Here is a 22,618-nt window from a genome sequence, read left to right as displayed (position 1 = left end):
TTTGGCAGTCCCCAGGAAAGTGACTGCAAGACAGTCATTGGGTGAGCAAGTGTGTAGGCATACAACTGCTGTACTCACCAAAATAGGCCAATCTATAGACCAGCAGCTACTTTGTTGCCAACACTTTCTATAGACATGACATATATGATGCAGTCCCATATGTTCTTGATAAAAGCCTTTAGTATTGTTAATCCCAATTAAACTGTGTATCTTATGGGAAGATTTTGAAAAACAACTTACCAAATACTTTTTGAGTACACTGGGTCTCTTCAGGCTCATTTTAGATGAACATATGTCTTTCATTCTTCACAGAATACCTGCTCAAATATGCAGCTTAACTTCACAAATCTTTATGGCATAGCTTAAAACATGGAGTTGTGCCTCCTGATCTATGCAAATGCATACCTATTTGCACTGCATGTTACCACATTAGGCTTGGAGGCATGCATGTCCACAAATCACTATATTCAAACACATCCCTAACAACTTGTGGCCAGAAGCTCATGCTGAACATGTGCATATTGTGCTACTTTGTGAGTACACACATTACTGAAATGACATCATGGTCTAAATCACAGGCAGCCAGCTTGTTCCTTGTAAAAGTGACACCATTTTTAAAGGAAATTTCAAAACAGAACAGCTTCTGCAGCCATTTCAAGAGAAAGTTTGGGAGAATGGAAGTTGCTGTTAATGACTGCTGGAGTACACCTGCATGTTGCATGAAGGTGAGCAATATAATGGTTTATCTCCTTCATGGCCCTTTCAGGGATCTATTCTTACTCTTCTGTAATTTATTTATTATTTATTTATTTATTTGACATTTGTTGACTGGGTTAGCCCGACTGAGCTGAAGCCCCTTTTCAGCAGAGGCCTGGGGAAAAAAGCTCCACAAATTATTACAAACGTGGTATAAAAAAAAATACAATGGTTCACAATATAAAAAGAATTATCTAAAGATAGTATACTCTAAATTGTCTAGCAAATTACATAGATACACTAAGTAATCAAAGGAGGTGTACAACGTATTTACATTAGACATAATAAGCAGTCAAAGATTAAAAACATCTAGCAGCAGTCCCAGTATTTTTAGCATTGAATATAAGTGGGTGAGGGCCTCATAAAGACACAGCAATGGAGAAAGAGGTTCCTTTTGTAGAAATTCAGGGAGGAGAGAGAAGAGGACACTTACAAACATAGTTATTAATTTAATAAGGGTGTTTAAAAAATTAGAAGAAGAAGAATAAAATGGATACTTGGCTTGACCTGGCTGAGGAGTGGTCATCAGCCATTAGCATTGCCAGGATAATGCAGGCATTGGTTTAATGACCTGCAGTGCAGGGGTTTAGATGAGCTCCATGCATGGGGAACTGAGGATGGTCAGGAATAGCCAAAGTCGTAGAGTAAGCATTTCTCCTTGTTTTTTTTTTTTTATTTTGCTTTCTTTTTAATCCAGTGTCGAAAGATTTTACTCTTCTAACATATTCTGGAAGAATCACACCAAGTTCTTGTAAGCAAGTAAAACAGCTTTATTTTACATGCATGGAGACCTGCTACATGATAGTAGTATGCCAGCAGTCTGGCTACTTGTACATTGAGTTCTCCTTATATAGACCCTCCTGCACGTATATACACGTAGCACAGAGAACATTCATTAGAAGTGATAGTTTGATTACTTGTTTTTACCAGCCAGTACCACAGTTATTCTTGCACCATTAACTTTCTTATCAGCAGTTTAAGATTAACTTCTGCAATCCTCAGTGATCAACATTTTCCAGAACATTTCAGTTTGCACGCAGTGAACATTTTTCTGCTTAACCCTTTAAATACAGAATACAAAATATGTTGACTTCAGTATTTTTCCACATTTCCCCCCTTACAACATTTTGTATACTGTTTATTTTACACAATCCCAGATACGTTGTATACCTTCTCATAATCAGAGAAATATGCTTTTGTAGCATTGGCAGAGATAACCTTCAATATTATCATTTTGATACATGGTATACAACAGCAGCCAAGCAGCAAAAATATGATTGCACCAACACATACAGCAATTAAAATGTTCATCAACACAGAACCCCAGTTTTCAAACAGGCTTTGGAAAAAGTCAGTCAAGGGGTTTGGACCAGGTTTAGTCAGTTCAGAAACTTGTTGAATTATTTTAAGATGGCTCTGAATCGCATGCTCGTTATCAGGAATGAACGAGCAGCACTCCTCGTGTATGAGAGCTAGGGTGAAATCACGGTTCTGCAACACTACTGTTCTCATCACCGTTAATTCATCCGTCACCAATTCTAGCGCTGAAAATGTCGCATTACTCAGAGTCTCTAACAGTTTTGACAGTTTTTTCAGTTCCCAGATGGATTATACTGTCCCATACGCTGGCAAAATACCAGCCCAAGCAATTACATTATCGCCTAGGTCCATATGTGAGAGTCCTTTGCTGCTGACGTGTGCCAAGTCATGGTGATAAATCCATGACGCATCAATGTTACCTACGGGATTAATAGGTTTATTAAGAGAACGTGCATTTCATATTTTACCTTGAGGTAATACATTTGCGTGTCTGATAGCTGGTATCAGATATCCAACTTCCTGACCAGCCATATGGTAACCATTTATAGGCTTTCCTACCACAAATAAAATAACAATCATTCGTTTTTATGGTGATATTGGTTGCAAATTCATAACTCCCATTTGGCTTTAGCCCCTTAAATAACAGGCCATATACATACAGCATTTTTTCAACAAAACTAGTATCATTTACACTGATGTCTTTTTTTATAGCTCCAAACTTGGTTTCACACTGCCCTTCTAGGGTACAATTATGAACTATTGTCAAATTACATTGGCTCAGCCCCACCTTAACTTTTCCAATCTTTTGAAAACACACTAGTGGTACTTCTGTGGTTTCAAACAACAAATTATTTCAAGTATCATTTGTTCCCAGAGGGGCTGTCCCTAACATTAAGCCACTATGTACAGTAGGTATTGCAGTACATACCCAACAATTTGAGACATTCATTGAGGATGCATATGCATATTTAATCGCTTGATATGTATTAAAGTTTGGATGCCAGCTGCTGTGTTTGTCTCTTTTTGAATGGCTAGCTTCATTAAAAAACAGAAATGGCCAAAACAGAAATATTACAATCACAATAGTTATAAACAATAAAATATTGCAATAGAACCATTTTCTCTTATTCTCATTATTGTCCTTCATGGTTACTGCTGTCTGTTTGTTCCTCAGGGAATTCAATTTTCATCTAACTTAAAATATTTAACAATTTTACAATGCGTTAGGTGGATCCATGAGGACCTTTCTTTAATCCGAACTGCCGTTGGAGTTGCAATCAACACCTGGTAGGGCCCTCCCATTTGGGATGCCCAATTCTTGTGCTTTATTATTTTGATCCAGACCCACTCGCCAGGTCTGATTTGAACCTGAAAACAATCATTCGTTAAATCAGAAACAACAAAAAACCTTTGTGATTCCTCCCACCTCATGGATTGAATCTGGAAAGAGTGACTGGCCTCTAATTTCGACCTGTTTCAGTCGGAGGTCTTTTCGAGGAGAGCCTGATCTCTCAGGTTTTCAGCCTCTCTTTGTTAAGTCGCCGTGCAGAGGGGCGCCCTAATGTTGCCAGTTATGTCGAAAGATTTTACTCTTCTAACATATTCTGGAAGAATCACACCAAGTTCTTGTAAGCAAGTAAAACAGCTTTATTTTACATGCATGGAGACCTGCTACATGATAGTAGTATGCCAGCAGTCTGGCTACTTGTACTTTGAGTTCTCCTTATATAGACCCTCCTGCACATATATACACGTAGCACAGAGAACATTCATTAGAAGTGATAGTTTGATTACTTGTTTTTACCAGCCAGTACCACAGTTATTCTTGCACCATTAACTTTCTTATCAGCAGTTTAAGATTAACTTCTGCATTCCTCAGTGATCAGCATTTTCCAGAACATTTCAGTTTGCACGCAGTGAACATTTTTCTGCTTAACCCTTTAAATACAGAATACAAAATATGTTGACTTCAGTATTTTTCCACATCCAGTTATAGGTGTGAGACTGTTTTTACTACTAGCAAAGGATTGTCAAGCTTATTCTGGGAATTTCATCTCCTGCTTCTTGGATCTTCCATGCCAATTGCACGCGGTAGTTGTGATACTGCATGTGTTATGCCTATATATTTTGTGGGGGTTTCTACAGGAGCTGTTCTTGGATGGGGTCATGCTGTACCATTTCACAGTAACTGCATGCTACCTGGCATGCCACACATCACGTATTTCAACATATGTGCAGGAGACATGTTTTCACCTACTGCATGTCATTAGGAAATAAAAAACATCTATGGGCTGTATAGCCAAGGTAAGTTCCCACATAATGGCTGAGGTGTGTTAGTTTAATTCCATTGTCGGATACATTCACTGATGACTAAATTCCAATTTTGTCTCCTCACTGCAGCACTAGGTGATAGATTTGTTCCATAGGCAAAACTACAACTTCTCATCCTTATGAAGGTTTTGTGGCTCAGAAGGAGATGTGCCTGGGAGTGGCTCACCTGGGGGAGATTCTGACTGCTCACTGACAGGTAGCCCACATGTACCTACATGGTGTGGAGTAGCCAAACTGTAGTCAGAGCAGGTGATGGAGGCTATGATGAGTAGAACAATGACAGATATATGTACCACATGGACAGCCTGTTGCAAATGGTAGATTCACTCAGGTTGTTGACACCTACTATCAGGCCATCACAGGAAGGTGTGGTCCATACTTCCAGCCCCAATTATCCAACACATGGTCATGGATCTGCATAAGGTCCCTTTATGTCAAGCAGCAAGACACAGAAGCTGTTCATACCTCACTCTATGCCCACACATGTATGATCCATTCCTCTGATGTCCTCTGTCATACCGTTACTGTCATCCCTCTTCATCACCAATTGTTTACCATATGTTTATCTTTCTGACACCAATGTCTCCCTATCTAATTATATGTAATCCAAACTATGTTTGTCTGTGCTTTTCAGACTTTGCCTTTCTGATCCTTTATATCCGTTTCCCCCTTCCCTGCAGCCTGTTTTCTCTTTCACAATTCCCATTTTCTCTCCACAAGTAAGGGGGAACCTAGCACTTTTCACCACCTTCCTGTACTCCTCATCCATTTTATGAATCCAAAATGCTTATATGTATATTGACACCACAGCAGCAGCAATGTAGCTGCAGATATCCTATGGCTACTTAGCAGTCTGTGGCACTGGATGCCATGCTACTGTGGGACACAATGACACAGCCTAGATTTTAAAAGCACTGGCGTGTATACATGTATAATGCTCTGAATTAATGTTTTCTATTCTCACAACATCAATGACATGCAGATGCTCTGTGGATTGTTTCTTTCACTTTGCAGTAAACATTTTTCTGCACACCTATACTGCATGGCTAGGTAGACTTGGCATTCCTGTTGCTGGGCTCATTTCCCCAGCCATTAACACATCTTGCTGCACAGAAGGGCTTTGTGCTTTCATTTGACTATATATATATATATATATATATATATATATATATATATATATATATATATATATATATCCTTTGCCATCATGAAGTGGTGCTTAGCTGTGAATACCTTTTGCAAAAGTATAGTACATCTCTATGAAACCTGGCCTATTTTTCAGTCATCATTTACCATTCATTCTTTAGCACACCAGTACCTGTTGTTCTAGCCTCACTGACATTTACTACAAAAGAGTTAATTTCCATGTCTCTCAAATATACAGTGTTAAGACGGGTACAGCAAACTCAGGAAGACTTCTGGGACTGGGAAGTTTAGCCTGACAGAAAGTCATTTACCTAGTGCATGTGTAACAGTAATGAATGGTGTACATTATCTGAAAACATGATGTTCAGCCCTAGAAATCCCAGCAATAGCTGTTTCAAAGCTTCTATCCACAAAGTTTAGTAATATTGTATAAGAAAGATGGGTGACACCAGAGTCATAAACAATTTTGAAAATCTGTTTCTTTTTAAATTTCAGAATAGACAAATTAGAAACCAGTGCCTGCCTCAAGACTTATGCTATCCTAGCTGGCATTTCTGTGACAGGCTAACTGTAGATCAAATTGTGTGTATGTACCTTTAAGAAGCTATTCAAGGACTTGCCCAACTGTATAAATATTGAGCACGTGCAAGCTAGACTGCCCTTTTGTAGTAAACTGTTGAGATGTATGCATGTATGTATGTATGTGAGGTCTGCCTGTTAGCTGGTTCATTTGTATTTTATGATGCTGCTATCCATCCTGATGAATTTCTATGTATTAAAGCATCTAAATGAAATACCCTGCCTGCTTGTCATCTATGTTAGAGAGAGACAAGCGCCATTGTGTCAGAAGCGGCATATCAAAAGGGCATGAAATTAGCAGTGGCATGGCTAAAACGAGGGTGGCGTAATGGTTAAGGTGCTTACTGTAGAAACGCAAGGTGCAGGGTTTGATTCTCACAGAGGATAATTGGCTAGGCTTCAAGTAATTCATGAGGGCAGTTAGCCTAGTAATAATCTATGAATCTATTAAGGAACTTGTGGAATATACAGGAATGAATCATCCCTAAAATATGCATACTTCGCAAAACAGGTCAAAAATGAATTGCAGATATTAAAACTTGCTCAGCACTATTTCTAATTCGTAAAATATGAAACAGGGCATACAGAACATTCTAAATGATATTCACATAAACCAATATGTATGATATTGTTAAAAATACTTGAACTACTATGGAAAATGATTGAAATAAAGTCCAAATTGCATAAAATTAATAAAATAAGGGGAAACAACTGCATTTTAGCAAAGCATGTATTTTTCTTATTAAGCAAAGATATCCGAGTTATCAGAAGTATATAAAGTGCTCAAATGTTTGTAAAGTATTACAGTAAAGTTATTTTGCAAAAGTGCATACATTACAGAGCATATGTCACAGAATACAGCCATTACAGAGCATATTTCATGAAGCACAGTATTTTGAAGAGTTTTTTGTGCATTTGAATGTTGTTACAAGCTCACAGAACAGTTTGTTCATACATAGTTTTCAAGGGCCATATTTTCACTGTGTTTGTACATACTTTGTGGGCATGGCAGACAGATTTCCAATACCCAGCGCACTTGTGTTTGACAGTAATATTGCTGGGAACTGAAGAGTGTTTGAGCAAGAGTATGACATTTTCATACAGGCTGCATTTTCTGATAAAGATGACTGTACAAAGGCATTTATTCTAATTAATTTAGTTGGGTCAGAATAGAAAGGAAAGGTTAGTTTGTGTATCCAGCTGCTATCTCTACCAGAGAGGGAGAAAAATGTCATATTGTTGTACAGGCTGAGTCAAGGGAGGACCCTGACTGCTTAAAATGTAAATTTAGAGAAATGTGTAACCCCTCCCCCCCAGACAAATGTTACAATGGAAATGCAATTATTGTACATAAGGGATCAAAATCCTGGTGAAACTTTTGCAGCATATATAACTGACCTGAGAAACAAAGCTAAAACGTACAGATTTGGTGATTTAAGGGATGAGTTGATAAAGGACAGACTTGTGTGTGGTATTAAAGATGAATGCTGTTTGAAAGATTTTGCTTTGTGACAGTGATTTAACTTTGAATAAGGCCATTGAGAGTTGTGAGGTATATGAACTCGCAGAAAAGTACACAAATATGCTTACAAATGAGAACAGCTCTAGAAGACACAGTGATAAAGCTGATGTTGTTAGTATGCAGAACATAGTTAAAAGAAACAGGCTTAAGTACATAGCAGCAACTGTTGCCCCTGCAGCACTCACTGGTAAATCCCAGAACTTTCCAGCAGAGTTCACACAGTCTCAGTGAAGCATAAGAGTGAGTCAGCAAATTCAAAGCATGGGCCCTCACCTAGTTTAATTGCCAACTGTTGTAATTGTGGTGGAAGTCATGAATCTAAAAGAGAAAAATTTTTAATTTTTGGTCATCAATGCCACAAATGTAATAAGTGGAATAATTTCAAAAGGTTTTATAAATTAAAAGGCCCACATTCTTTTATTAAAATGGAACATTTTAAGAAATTAGTTAATCAATTAGAAAGCTGAACCCTACTCTTTATGTTGATGGTGTGTGATTTGTCCAGTTGAAACTCCAACTGAATGGGCGTCTTTCATGGTAGTAGCTCATAAGAAAAGCTTAAATGACATCAGAATATGTTTTGTTTCATGAGATTTGAGCAAAGCGGTAAAAAGAACCTCATCATCCAATGTGCATAGTCAAAGAAGTTGTAGCCTTGATGCCAAATGTCACTATTTTTTCTGTCTTAGATACAAAGAGTTCATTTTGGCAAATTCCTCTTGACAAGGAATTCTCATTGCTCAGTGCTTTCAGTACTCCATTTGGAAGGTATAGATTTTTGAGAATGTCATTTGAGGGAAATTCTGCAAGTGAAGTCTTTTAATGTGCAATGTAACAAATTTGTTCGGGGTATCCTTGTGCTATTATAGTAGACAACATACTAGTAGGAGGTCATGATGAAGCACAGCATGACAGAAACCTCAGAAAAGTTCTGGAAAGGGTATGTCAAGTGAATCTTAAGCTCAACCCACTGAAATGCAAATTCCGGCTACAAGAAGCTACTTATGTTGGTCATTTATTTACCAGTACAGGCTTACGACCAGACCCTTCTAAGCAAACAGCCATACTCAAGATGCCAGCTCCAGACAATGTTCAAGCCCTGCAACATTTTCTTGGTATGGACGACTACCTAGGCAAGTTCATACCAGACTTGAGCCAACGTTCAACACCACTCAGAGAGCTGACATGTAAAGATGTATCCTAGTTTTGGTTAGCACAACAGCAAAGAGCAGAGAATTGCTGGTCTACCAGCTCTCAGATACTATGATGTTCACAAGCCAGTTACACTTTCCTGTGATGCTTCAAAATTTGGCCTTGGTGCAGTCATTCTACAAGAATCAACCTGTTGCCTATGCATTGAGAACTCTTATCCAAACTGAGATGCAGTATGCACAGATCAAGAAAGAACTTTTGGCAATTGTGTTTGCATGTTCAAAATACCGTGATTATGTTTATGGTAGACCTATCCAGACTGAAACAGAACACCAACCTTTAGTCACTATCTTGAGAAAGCCTATACATTCAGCTCCTGCATGACTGCAACTTATGATGTTCAGATTGCAAATGTATAATTTCAATCTTGTCTACAAGAAAGTCAAACTTCTCTATCTTGCCGATACCTTGTCCAGATCGCCCACAAACACCACAAAAAAGCATGACACTGAAAACCTTGATTTTGAAGTCCTGGAAGTGAGAAATTTTTCTTCCACATGTCTTGATGAGCTGCGAGATCACATTTCCACAGGTACAGTTTTACAAAGGCTCAACCACTTTATCAATCAAGGATGGTCACACAGAGATGAGATTTTGTCTGGCAATGGTATCATAATGAAAGGTCCAAATGTAAATGCTTTAAAGTCCTTGAGACTAGAGTATGTTACTATCTTGCATCATGTCCACCTAGGAGTCGATTATACCAAAAGAAGGGAGAGAGGTCTAGTATTTTGCCTTCTATGTCACAAGACATTGAGAGAGAACTTTCATCCTGTTCAGTGTGTAATAGTACTAAGCCACATCAATAGAAGGAACCACTTCAGCTAAACCAGATTCTGGAATTACCTTGGTCGACAGTAGTCATGGACATTTTTGAGTGGAATGGTTAACATTATTTGGTGTTAGTTAACTCTTACTCAAATTGGTTCGAGATTGACCTATTTCCTAACCTAGCATCCAGTACTGTCATTAGTAAGATGAAGCATCATTTTGCAGTGCATGGTAGTCCACACAAAGTTATTTCTGACAATGGCACGCAGTTTACAAGCCAACATTTCAAAAGGTTTGCTGAAGAATGGGACTCCACTCATGTCACAAGTAGCCCTGAGTACTCACAGTTAAATGGTTTGGCAGAACATGCAGTTCACAGTGCAAAACAATTACTAGAGAAATCAAAACAAGATAAACCAGAACCACATTACCAATCAGTAGTTAATTGTTGGTTCCATGTGTTAAGAACAACAGGTCAGTGAAAAACAATCTGTTGAATAAGTGTTTAACCCAGAAGTCCTACTAAGATAAAACCAGCAAACTGCTCAATGCATTACGATAAGGAGAAGCGGTAAGGATGCAAATGTCCAAAGGTTACAATCAGATTGGTGACATGAAGAACATTTGCCCAGAGCCAAGATCATACATTGTGGAATCACAGGGAGCAGTCTTTAGGCTGAATCAGAAGCATTTAATTGCAAATTGCTATTGAGCAAACTGTTCAATCCATTATGATAAGGAGAAGCAGTAGGGATGCAAATGTCCAAAAGTTACTATCAGTTTGGTGCCGTGAAGAACATTTGCCCAGAGCCATTATCATACATTGTGGAATTACAAGGAGCAGTCTTTAGGCAAAATAAGAAGCATTTAATACTGGTGTCCAAGCCTATATCACAGCATATAGCCTGTAAGAAAGACTCTTTATCTCAGAGTGAGTTGTCCGGTGTTCCAATTCCTGAGGAAGTTCCAGAAGATATTCCCATTCCTGTGATGAATCCAGAGGTTCCTGATATGAGTTGTGCACCGCAGACTGTCCTTGTTGCTAAATTTAGTCCAAACTGTTATGTTACGAGATATGGTCGCATCTCTAAACCCTGCAACAGATACAAAACAACTTGGACACAAACATTGTGTTTTGTTTCCAATGTCTATAGTAATGCATGTCTAACACTGATATTGTTTTTACAAAGGACAGTCTTTTTAAGAGGGAGGATGTAAATTAATGTGTGTGTGTGTGTGTGTGTGTGTGTGTGTGTGTGTGTGTGTGTGTGTGTGTGTGTGCGTATGTACCTTTAAGAAGCTATCCAAGGCTTGCACAAGTGTATAAATAATGAACATGTGCAAGCTAAACTGCCATTTTGTAGCAAGCTGTTGAGATGTAAGCATGTATGTCTGTAAGTTCTGTCTGTTAGCTAGTTTGTATTTTATGATGCTGCTATCCATCCTGATGTGTTTCTATGTATTAAAGCATCTAAATGAAATACCCCCTCTGCTTGTCTTTTTTATTAGAGAGAGAAGAGCAAAACTAACCATTGATTTCAGTGTGGAATTGCTATCACCTATAATAAATCTAAATTTGGTTCCATTTCAAAGCAAAATGTTGACATACATATCTTTTTACTGAAAATCATACATTAATTACGAATTTATTGGTCTTCTGAGACATCTCTTAATTGTACATTAAAACACTAGGCAAAATAGCTGTCATGTATTACCCTTGTTAAATCTGAGTTTATACAATGATGTCAATTATCAATCAGAAAAGGTATTGCTGTAACCAATCAGAAAAGGTCTTGCTATGTTTTCACTGTTCTGCATGGCTTCTTATACTATTACACAAATAACACTGCTATGGTGCTTGTGGAATAGCTTTAAGTTGTACTAAACCATGCCTGGTCAACATAAACATATTCAGTCTTTTAAGATCAGCTAAACGTGTTTCTTTTAGAGGTGAACATGAAGCTTCATTTTGGCTAAGCATGCTTAAGATTCCAGTATATATCTTACAAGTGGGAGACTCAAACCCAAGATTACAAGATAAAGCTGCTCCCAATGCAAAGCTTGTAGAATTTGTCAGGTATAGGCAGTCAAGTAAAGGTAAGCTAAGATGAATCAGTTTTGACTAAAAGCAGAACATTGAAGTAGATGACAGCTGGCCTAGTGCTTTTTTTCCTTAATCCATTGTCACCTGTTCTTTTGCATACATATGCTCACTCGTTAAGGTATATGGGTTATCTCACAGTAATTCACTTGGTGACTTGTCATAGAAGAAATAAACATTACCATGAATTAATTTGTCATTTGTTCAATTAAATGGGTATTACTGTGGGAGAGGTGATTTTGAACTGACCAGTAAGCTCTATTTAGTTGTTAGGGCAAGGTGGTCATTGTTTGGAGGTGAGTGTCAGTGCCTCCATTATTTATACTTTGACACATCACAGTTTTGCTTTATGCAGCAGTGGCATGCACCTCATAATATCTAACAATGTCAGACTGGTATAGAATTGCTTGCACTTATGCACTTGATTTCAACTGCGCTTAATAAAAACAGTTAATAGCCTGTGAGAAGATCTGAAATTTAAACAGACACACTATGATTTGACATAATTTTTATTAGTTCTGTTTTCTAAGAAGCACATAATTCATACAGTGAGAACAATATGAACATCAAGGTAAAAAAATCACATTATTCATACAATGGGCATGTGCATATCAAGGTAAAAATAAATGACAAAATATTACATTTAGATAGGAAGACATCTGATTCATTTTGTTTCATTTGCTTATAAATTGATAGCAATGTGACACTATAAGGTCCATAACTTTGTATGGTCAGCCCATGTCATAAGGTTTGCCTTATTAGTTATTCAAGGCAGCTGTCTTGTTAATTATTGTCATTATTATTTTTATTATTAATCGGAGTGCTTGCTTTCTTTTTATAGACCTCAACATTTTATGAAACATTTTTTTAAATTTTCAGTGAAAGCTAAGCTAGTGTTTGATAAAAATATTCAAACCTGCCATTTCTTCTGGCATGAAATAATTGCACCTTTGTGCAAGCATTTCATTTAATCTGGTATATAAAACAAAGAGACTGTATAAACTTCAGTTCATTTTAAGTCTGAAGGAACTCACATTTTATACTTTATAATATCAGAAGGTATTATATGTTCTTCACCTATATTAATTTCTGTGGTATATGTGGGAATATGAATAAAATGTTTATCTTCACCACACACATGCACACACATGCACAGTTCCCTTTTATGGTGACAGTATCCATTCTATGATCTGACTGTCATACTTGGCATGTTCATTTTCAACTACTTTATCTAGCCTTCATCCATCAGTAGGCACTTGCGTGGCTAATTATTAAAACTGCATCATATAGTTGTGAATGCCATTGTTTGATCACTGGCTGCAAGTCCTCTCATATTAATGCTGTGACTGTAATCCTTAACACAGATACTTTTACAACTGAAAAAGATGCCAGGACATGACTGAAGCTTTCAGCCATTTGGGATTGTTTGGCTACTTCCTGGTTTTGGAAAACGTTTAGTTATGGTAGTTGGAGTGTATGCCTAAATAAATATGCAAATCACTTATAGATTTGTAGGTGAGTATGAGGCTATCATCCCAGACAGGAAATTTTAAGCCTAGCCATGCTTCCTATTTGTCACTCAGTTGTGTTATCCCATAGGTGTTTAACTGCTCTTGCCATAAATATATTTAAATACTTCTCACTTGCAGTGGATTATTTTTGTTTGGGTCTCACCTTCAGTGGTTTATGGGTCTCCACTGTAAGGTAGGGTATTTAAGCACTACCACTGTCCATTATTATGATAGGGGTTAGTCATGGGGTAAATTTCATATTTGCCAACCACTCATCTAAATTACACTTGAATAAGGTCAAAAAAAGATTTTGTTTTCATTTATGTGGCATCTGTTTCATAGTAGTTTTATCCTCTAAGATATGTACCTGTCCCTCTAGACCATTCTGTTTATGCTACATAAGAGGGTAAGGTCTCTGGACTGGGTATTTATAATATCATTTGACTTGCAGATATGAAGTAAATCCATTAGTGCAGGGATCTTGGATGTCTTATAAGCCAGACATAGATCACCTCTTAATAGTCTGTGTAAGACTGAGTGTAGTGACAGGGCTTTGAGGCGGTTCATGTAGATTATGTGCTTAGGCCTACTATGCTTTTGTAAGGAACCTTTTTGAAATCTCCAGTTGTTGAATGTGCCTTGACAGGTGCATAACAAAAGGGGCACTGTACTCTATAAGAGGCCTATTGAGAGTTAAGTAAAGTGAGACAGTGACCTCTCTGGACCTAGATCCTATCCCTTTATTTATTAACTGCACAATATTAAAGGACTTCCTCATAACAGTGGAAACATGTTGGTCAAAAGCTAGGTCACTGTTAACATAAGTGCCCAAATTCCTGACTGATGTCTAGTGTTATGGCTTTATCGTCAATGTGATAATTCCCATAGGTAGTTGATTTTCCAAAGAACACAATATTGCATTTTGGCATTAAGTTATAGTCTATGACTCTGACACCAGTTATTTGTTTGGGACAAGCTCTTCCATAAGATCACTGAGCCCTTTGGGATTATTACATCATATGAATGTCAGTTCATATGCTTTACTAAGACAAGGGTAAAATGTGTTTTATCTTACTTCTGCTTTGTTTTAAAGCCTCACGAAAAACCACTAACCTTACCAAATTATTTGCTATGTGCTCCCTCATAGACATATGAACTGCCACAGCTCACCGACTACCAAAGGCCTGAAGGATTCATAAGGACTTATACACAATGGAACCAAAATGGTTCCAAGAGGGTAACCTGTAAGACAGCAGCCACTTACAGCACAATGTTGTGCTTGTCAGTCTAGAGATACTCCTTCCATGCTAATATGCTACTCAGTATACAGTGCTGACAAATATACAAACTCAATAACGGAGTTCCCTGAGGTGCAGCAAACCTGTCATCATACACAAACTTGTCCCATCCCAATACAATAATATTGGTGCGCTCTCACTAATGGGTGATCTGACCACATCAAACACCCTCACTACCATATTATGGCTCCACAGCCAAATGAGTGTGATTTCTTTATGAATTACAGTCCCTTGTGATGAAAGAGCACAGTACAGCACAGGCTATTTATGTACAAAAGTATGCCAGGCAGACTTTCATTTATAGATGCTCTGTGACATAACACAGTAGAGCAGCTGTGGGGGACACCTAAACTGGCCACAAGAGAGTACTATATATGATTGTGTACAATGTGCTTCTGCATGAAATACATAGACACAGGTGGACTTTTGTACACTGTTGTTTGGGATCAGTGATCCATGTTCCTGAATCATCATCCAGAATGGTGGTGTACCAGGTATAGTGTGCAGATGACTTGCACACCACTATACATTATGTCTGTGAATACCAGATTCTGTCTCTTAGTAAATAATACTACATCTTAGCTGTCATTCTGTGGTGGCACGTGTTTTTATAATCAATCCTCCATGTGAAGGGCTAATAAACATATCGCTCACAATCCTTCTTTCCTCTCTACTCACCTCTCATTCTTATCTTTCTCTCTCTGCCTCATTTTCTTGGGTTGTTTGAAGAAACTCAGTCCATTTGTAATTCCATTTTACATCAGTTTTCTTCTGCTTTTTTTTCCTCCATGTATACAACATTCCTCTCCTTAGTTAATGGCTCCTTTCAAGCATACCTGATTGAGTTACCCATCATGCTTCAACTTACATTTGCATCTTTCTGGGCCTTACTTTACCAGACAAGCCTGCAGAGATGTCTGCATACAGTAAAGTAAGCTTTCCTTATTTTCTTACTTTGGTCTTTCTTTGCATAACCTGTACTAAACTGTAATCTTGTTCATATAGGAGATGGCACTTTTAATGAGATTATAACCTTTGCCATGAATAATTCTTGTAATGTTAGAATAAATTCTCTTTTAGTTATAGCACTGTTCTGTGCTAAAGTCTCTATTGTTTGCAGTTACGATCTTTTGTTTCAAAGCATAATTACAGATGTACATTACAATAGGTAATAGATCATATAACTGATAATTATGTCTTCACTTTTTGCAGAACCTGGCAAGATTTTCTATAATTGCTAGTAGACCGTAACCAAGTGCAGTGTTGTGCTGACAATTTACAACCTTCTCTTCTATGCATTTTACTCCAGTTTTGTCTCTTGCAAATGCAGGCAAATATAATTGTGATGGTATTGTGGCTGGTAAGGTAATTTGCAAGGACATTATATTTTAAATTCTAAACACACTACTAGCCTTGTCATTTTGTGAAGTTTCACAACTTTGGGAAAGTAGTTAGAGAAAAACAATGTAGCATTGCAGTGAAAATCTGGTGAATATACTTAACCAAATAAGCAGAGATATCTGGCTTAGTACTATGGTGCAACTATATATGTCTGTTTTCAAGATTGTTTTTCTTTTTTGCAATACCTACATTGTACTGGCACAATCAGGAAATATTCTAGATATGTTATTATAAGTTATTTTTCATCACAAAGATTAAATTAACTTTAAAAGTAAAAATATCTGAAGGCAAATATGTACCCACATGGTACAGAGGAATTTCATGAATGGACTTGTTTGTTACTTTCACCACATGTCACAGATGTATTGAATATGAAAAAGGGTAACATTAATACCAGTTTCTGCAAAATGTATTTTGTCACTGAAACTTTCAAAGAAAATTAATTTTGATTTTTAACTATTGTGACATGAGGAAATTATTTGACGTGGAAATTTCATAGTGAAAATTGGTACAGAATTTATCACTGTGGAAAATATAAAATTTCTGCTTACATGTATGTAATACTACATTTGTCTCAAATATTTTTCATTCAGTTTCAGACTTAGAAAGAGTATAGTGATAACTGGGAAAATCATGGCAAATATCATTCTGAATGTTACGCAATATGTGAAAATAACATATATAATGCCTGGTAGCAATTTCAACAGTCCCTTAAATGTTTGAAAACCATAAGCTTTACCAGCTAAGTAGTGAAAATCCTCTAGCAAGCACTATGAAAACTGTACTCTCAACAGGCAGAGCACCGTTATTTTGGGAAAGTTATTTTATTCTTAACTATAGCACTGTGTGCTCTAAGACCTTGAGATATTTATTGATTCTTCACAATGAATAATGTAATATGCAGACTTGTAACACAGTGCTAAACAGACATCTTCTAATTTTAAGTACTCTGTGAAAATGAATGAATCTAGTGGGCTGCTTAGTACAAAGTGAGGACATCACAGTCAGCAGGAAATATCAGTTTACAAACCTTTTGTTCATTAAGGTAGTACTGGTGAACATGTTGCCTTCTTTTGGCAGGAAAAATCAACAATTTGGTAGGAATACTTACGCAATCTAACAATTATTTAAACTGTGCAATCTTCTGAAGACTTTATCTTCATCATGAGTTTAAAAGCGTTCCAGTTATAAATAACACTCTGTTAGACTGCTTGGCCTCTGTTAACATATGTACTTCGAAAAGATTACAGTGATAAAAGATGAGGGAAAGATTCTTGTTTTACTCATATACTCTTTAGAATACTACTGCAGTTTGATAAATTGTATTGCATTTCATTCGGCAGTAAACCATATGTCCCACAAATATGATGACATTCTAACACTGCAAGTGCAGTAAAGAGTTAAATTACATGCTAGCAAAGTGCTCAAAAAGAGGTAAAGAGAAGTGACCTGGACTGTCACTATCAATTAAAGAAACATGGAGCATTTATTCTAAGAATTAAAAATTGAGCTTATGGTGCTTAAAAACTACAAAATCTTTATAAAAAGTTACTGTGAAATTAAGTGAGAAACATACAAGCAGCCCTAAATACAGATTTCCTTCAAGTGCTCTCTTTTGCTTTTTGTGACTGTGAGACAGACATCAGGATTGAGGTTAGGGAAGTATATTGCAATGATGGAATACATTTACTATAAATGAAATGGGGTAAACAACATACTCTGATATGGAATACACTTTGAGGTAATAGAGGTAGGTGTGCTGGTCCGGCCACATTTTTTTTCTTTTACAAAAAGTAAAACAACAGGTTCTGCTAATCTGTTTCAGGTCATTTGCAAATAATGAAAACAAGGATCTTTATAATTATTGTTAGTGGACTTGATATCATACATACCAAAATCAAGAACATTTGTATAAGTAATATAAAATCAGAAGCAAATTGCTTGTTACTATGCAATGTATGTAAGAGCTTCGCAAGGCTTCAGAATTCAGATATAGGCTAAATGGCAAAATGTCTGAATCTGACTAGTTTAGTGTAACAGCACATGAAAATTATAAATGTCATTGTGGGACAATTCAGTTTATGTTACTGACTGGTGTAGAACCTCAGCAAATAGTAAATTATCCTTCTATGATTATTCAGCTCCATTGATGGAAAAAAACTGCTGTGTTCCAGTCAGTTGTTTTATGATACAATCAAATATTGTCTAAGTTCAGACTGAAGGCACAGATTGCATTTCAAGCAAAACAGGATATAAAGTTTGCTGAATCACCAAGAACTTTAGAGAGATATTCTAGGCAGAAGTTGTTACAGATCACTGCAAGTGCACTACTGTAGGTGATGAAATGCTCATGGCCTTTGATGATAAGCTCATCCCTTCTATATCAAAAATGGAATTATAGACATCATATGGTTACAATTGTTCTTCATATTTCTCAGGTATATTTCATGTTTCTTTTTGGCCCATAATGACATCTGAATGAACATCATACCAGTAAAGATAGCAGCTGAAATACAAAAAAATAGCAATTATTGTTTATCTAAATGAACAATGTTCATAATTGTTGTATGTACAAATACACATGCATAAATATATGAGATAAATGTGCATTGATGGTTGACATAATGGCTGGATTGTTTACCTTACAGAAACAAGGTATAGTGTTTGAGTCTCACCTTTGGGAGAAATAGCTAGGTGTAAAATGGCGCATAAGGACGCCTAACCAAGTACTTACCAATGAGTGAATAAATTACAATATTTTTTTTTTCAGGAGTGGCACAACTGCTTTTAGCATATGATGAATTAATAGACACAGCTTTTAAAACCCACGTTTAAGTCACAGCTCAACAGGGTACAGTTGCTGTTTGTTTTGCAGAACAGTATAATACTGTTTAATGTATTCTGTGCTAGATAACTGAGAGCACTGTTTTAAATGTCATATACTTATAGCTGGCCATTACATAGTACCAGTTATTTAAAAGTGATGAAGCACTGGAATAGCTCACAGTAATCAAGGGATTTTTTAACCAAAGTTGATTATAAGTCAAAGTGACATCTGGCAGAGCCCTGATATGAAGCTATCACATACTTCAGCTAGAATTCATGCAAAACATATAGGAGTTCTGCAAAATCTGCTTCATTGTAATCAAATTGACAGCACTGCACATTTACCTACCTTGGTGCTGTAGTTCCTGATTAGATTTTGCTCATTTCCACCTATTTAGACTCCATGAGGAATGTTAGGAACACATTCTAACACAAAGATGAAGACGTTTGTAGACTGCAGAAATGCTGAGGCTACCCTGCAGCTTTACAGAGAATTGAAAAAGCAATACCTAGAATGCCCTGAACAGTTTTGCTGGAAGCACAGGGAAAGAATAAGGTGGGAAGGAACAGTAAAAGGTAAAATTACTACCATAGTGAAAAGAGAAGAGATGGTGGGATATGAGGGGAACTTATCACTGTGTGCACATAGACAAAGAGAGAGGGAAAATGGATCATCTTTTGGATACATACATTATTAGGAGCCAAGTGATAAGGAATAATTTGAAAACAAAAATGTGTTGAGAAAGCAGGAAGGGACTGAATGGCTCAAATCTGACCTAATTGTTTATTTATTTACAGAGGGGTGGTAACAGCTTGGAGAAAATGTGGGTATGGCTGTGATTTAGGCCTTTACCACAATGGGAGATTCTTGGGAGAGTACCACTGGAATAGTGATGCCAACAAAAGGGCATTTGGAGTTCTGGAAGAAGATGAACTGGATAGTTTTCAGATGACTAAAGTTCAGATAGTTAAAGCATTCTATCCAAATGAGCATCTTAAGTGCAATGCAGTGATAATCCCTACAGGAGAGAGTTACAGAAAATGTATTACCACACTACCCAACCAGTGTAGCTGAGATACATGAAGGCTACTGGAAAATGGGGTTGCACAGAGAAGGCTCTGCAAAACATAAGCAGTGGAAGTGGACTCACATCTCTGCTGATATTGGAAGGGTCCAATTTTGTATAGGGTTCCAGCTTTGGATGGCTTTGGATGCATTTTTTTCTTTGACACTGTTAATATGCAAGTCATATAGGAGATAGTTACCATTTACTAATGGTAACTCCTAGTAGTGTAGTGTTGCATACTGTATCACTTGTTATGTTTTACCAGTATCCACTATCAGACTGAATCTCATATTTCAAGGAGGGACAAGCCAGTAAAGACAGGAATAAATCTGAATATACCCAATCAATTGTACAGATCAAATTCAAAGGGAGATATTGTATCCACTGCTTAATTTGCAATGGGACTATGTGTCAGAGGTGGGGAAGGTACTTTGTAATCATCCTCCCTCTCCAACTGTTTTACTTATTTTCTGGTGAAGATTTAGATCCCTTGTTCCCTTATTCTAGTATTTGTGGGATTGTTCAATTTGTGGAGAAATAAAATATCCTGGACTACTGATTTCATAATACAAGAAGGCAAGGCATGGCTGTCCCTTCAAGTGTCTATAAGATGATAAATAAAGGGACAGTTCTCACAGTCTTTTTGGTAGCTTGGGATTTTTAAGGCAATGATCTTCTTAGTTAAAAACCTCTGGAGTCTTTCTAGTTGTTTTTATATGTCTAGTGAGGTATATCCTAAAGGGGAGATAGTATTTGATAATAGCCTAATCAATGCTGAATATAATGGGACAATGACCTCCCTGGATCTGGCAGATACCCTCTTGGTGAGCAGCTGCAGTAAGTAAAAGGACTTGGTCAGCCATACATCTTGGTTTGTGGCCTGGAGTGTGTAAAAGTAAATGCTATACAAAAAGGGTCTCACCAAAAAGTCCTAGAGTATACCGCCAATTATCTCCACAATCTTTGACAAAGGACCTGTTACCCTTATTGTATAAATTCTGTCCCTTAGCCTATTTGTTATCCATCTTACCTCATAGAGATCTGTTTGTTATGCATTTACCTTACTAGCTATGCTAGCACGGGGTACAGTCAAAGGCCTTTGCCAGTTCAAGGTATGCTATGAGCACAGCATGGCTACTATCAACAGTGTGTGTTAGTCTTCCAAAGAAGTTAACCAGATTCATTAGATGGGATGTACCCTTAACAATGTCAACATGCTGAGGGTGTAGTGTAATGGGATTTTTGATATCATAATTAATCAGGTCAGTTATAAAATGCTCCATGGCTTTGTGTATGAGACTCATCAGGCTGATGAGCCAGTAAGTCCTGGTGTCAGTAGTGAGGTCACCCTTGTAGATTGACAACATCACTGTTATGCACCGAATGTTAGATACTAAACCAGTAGATAAACTCAAGTTAAGAAAGGTAAGGAGTGGCTCTATCAGGACTTGGGTGATGCTGTTTATTAAACAGCTAGGTATATTATCAGATCTCAGGGAAGAAGTGCTTTTAGTTTTTGAGAACACCTTTAGGACATGATCTTTGATGGTGATGAGGAAGGTGTCTGAGGCCTTCAGAGATAAGTTGGCATTGTATAGCTGGTTCAGAGGTAAAGATAGCACTGCATTAGTTAGGAAGTGTGAAGGCAATGTCTACTGGGTCAGACTAGGCGATGACATCCTGAATAATTTCTGAACAATGTTGGTATTATTTCTCCATTTCCTAACAAGTAAAGAAGGATTTTTAGTTATCCATAGCTTCAGATGTGAACCATAGTTCATTGGCTGCCTTATTATTCCGAACAGATTTTTTTGTTGTTGTTTTTTTAAGTTTTTAGTCAATTCCTTAATGTTAATTTAATATGGAGGTACTTATGTATGTTCTTAAAAGAGTTTTTGATTTTATTGCAGAATCCATTTGTGTTGGTGGAGCACTAGGATGGCTTGGTTTTAAACTTTCTATTGACTTCCTGTTACTTCTTAGACGTTCAGGCCAAAACTAAGGGGTTGTGGCTGACCAAGTTTGCAGACAACTGCAAACTGGGTACAATTATCAAATCCCCAAATTATGTCAGTATACTCCAGGAGGGACTTACACAGACCAATGACTGGTGTCTTAGTCATGGTCTCAAATTGAATGCAAAGAAATGCATCATCATTCCCTTCTGCAAAAACAATGTCCTTTCACACTATTAGAGCAACAACAGTACCCTAAGTACCCACAGAGAAGATCATGGAATGCCAGCACATGCTGTACACAAACCAACTAAAGTGCCTGTCACTATACCCTGCATCATAGATAGGTGCTAGGCTATTGGCCCAATGGCCTAAGTAAGTCCAGCCAACAAAGTTCCCTGGCTTACTCCAACCCAAGAAAGTTAATTTCCTGTGCTCCTGTCGAGCAGAGCCACAGAAATGATCGCTGCGGTGTATTTCCTATTTCCCATCCACTCATCAAGATTTTTCTTGAAGAGTGTTAATGAGGAACTTTGCTTGACATAGATGGGTAGCTTGTTCCAGAGTACAGGAAGTCTCTGGGACAGGAATCTATCCCTCCAGCAAGTCCTGTTTATTGTGGTGACAAGGTTTAGGTCCCTAGAGCATGTAGCTCAGAGGGATTGGGATTTCTTTAGGTGTAGCATGTCCAACAGCTCTGGGTTTGACATCGCTTTATATGTTATGTAGAGATCACCTCGGAGTAGGCGATATGCTACAGAATAAAGCTGGAGTTATTTGAGACGATCAGTGTAGGGCATCTGTTTGAGGCCAGTAATTTTC

At 37.4% G+C, this 22,618-nt stretch overlaps 1 protein-coding gene across 1 annotated transcript in view; it reads right to left on the bottom strand.

The window, feature by feature from the left end:
* Positions 1 to 12,229: 12,229 nt before the first annotated feature.
* Positions 12,230 to 22,618, bottom strand: part of TECRL (trans-2,3-enoyl-CoA reductase like) — a 1,073,904-nt gene continuing 1,063,515 nt past the window's right edge. The window contains exon 12 of the mRNA XM_044060983.1: positions 12,230 to 18,454. Within this exon, the coding sequence (XP_043916918.1) occupies positions 18,327 to 18,454 (128 nt within the window). The 3' untranslated portion in view covers positions 12,230 to 18,326. The remainder of the gene's footprint in view (positions 18,455 to 22,618) is intronic.

This window comes from Protopterus annectens, chromosome 2.part0, assembly GCF_019279795.1.
Source record: "Protopterus annectens isolate FY-2018-M chromosome 2.part0, PAN1.0, whole genome shotgun sequence".
Classification (NCBI taxonomy): domain Eukaryota; kingdom Metazoa; phylum Chordata; order Ceratodontiformes; family Protopteridae; genus Protopterus; species Protopterus annectens.
The sequence above is the reverse complement of the archived record's forward strand: the minus strand, read 5'-3'. Positions and strand labels throughout refer to the sequence as shown.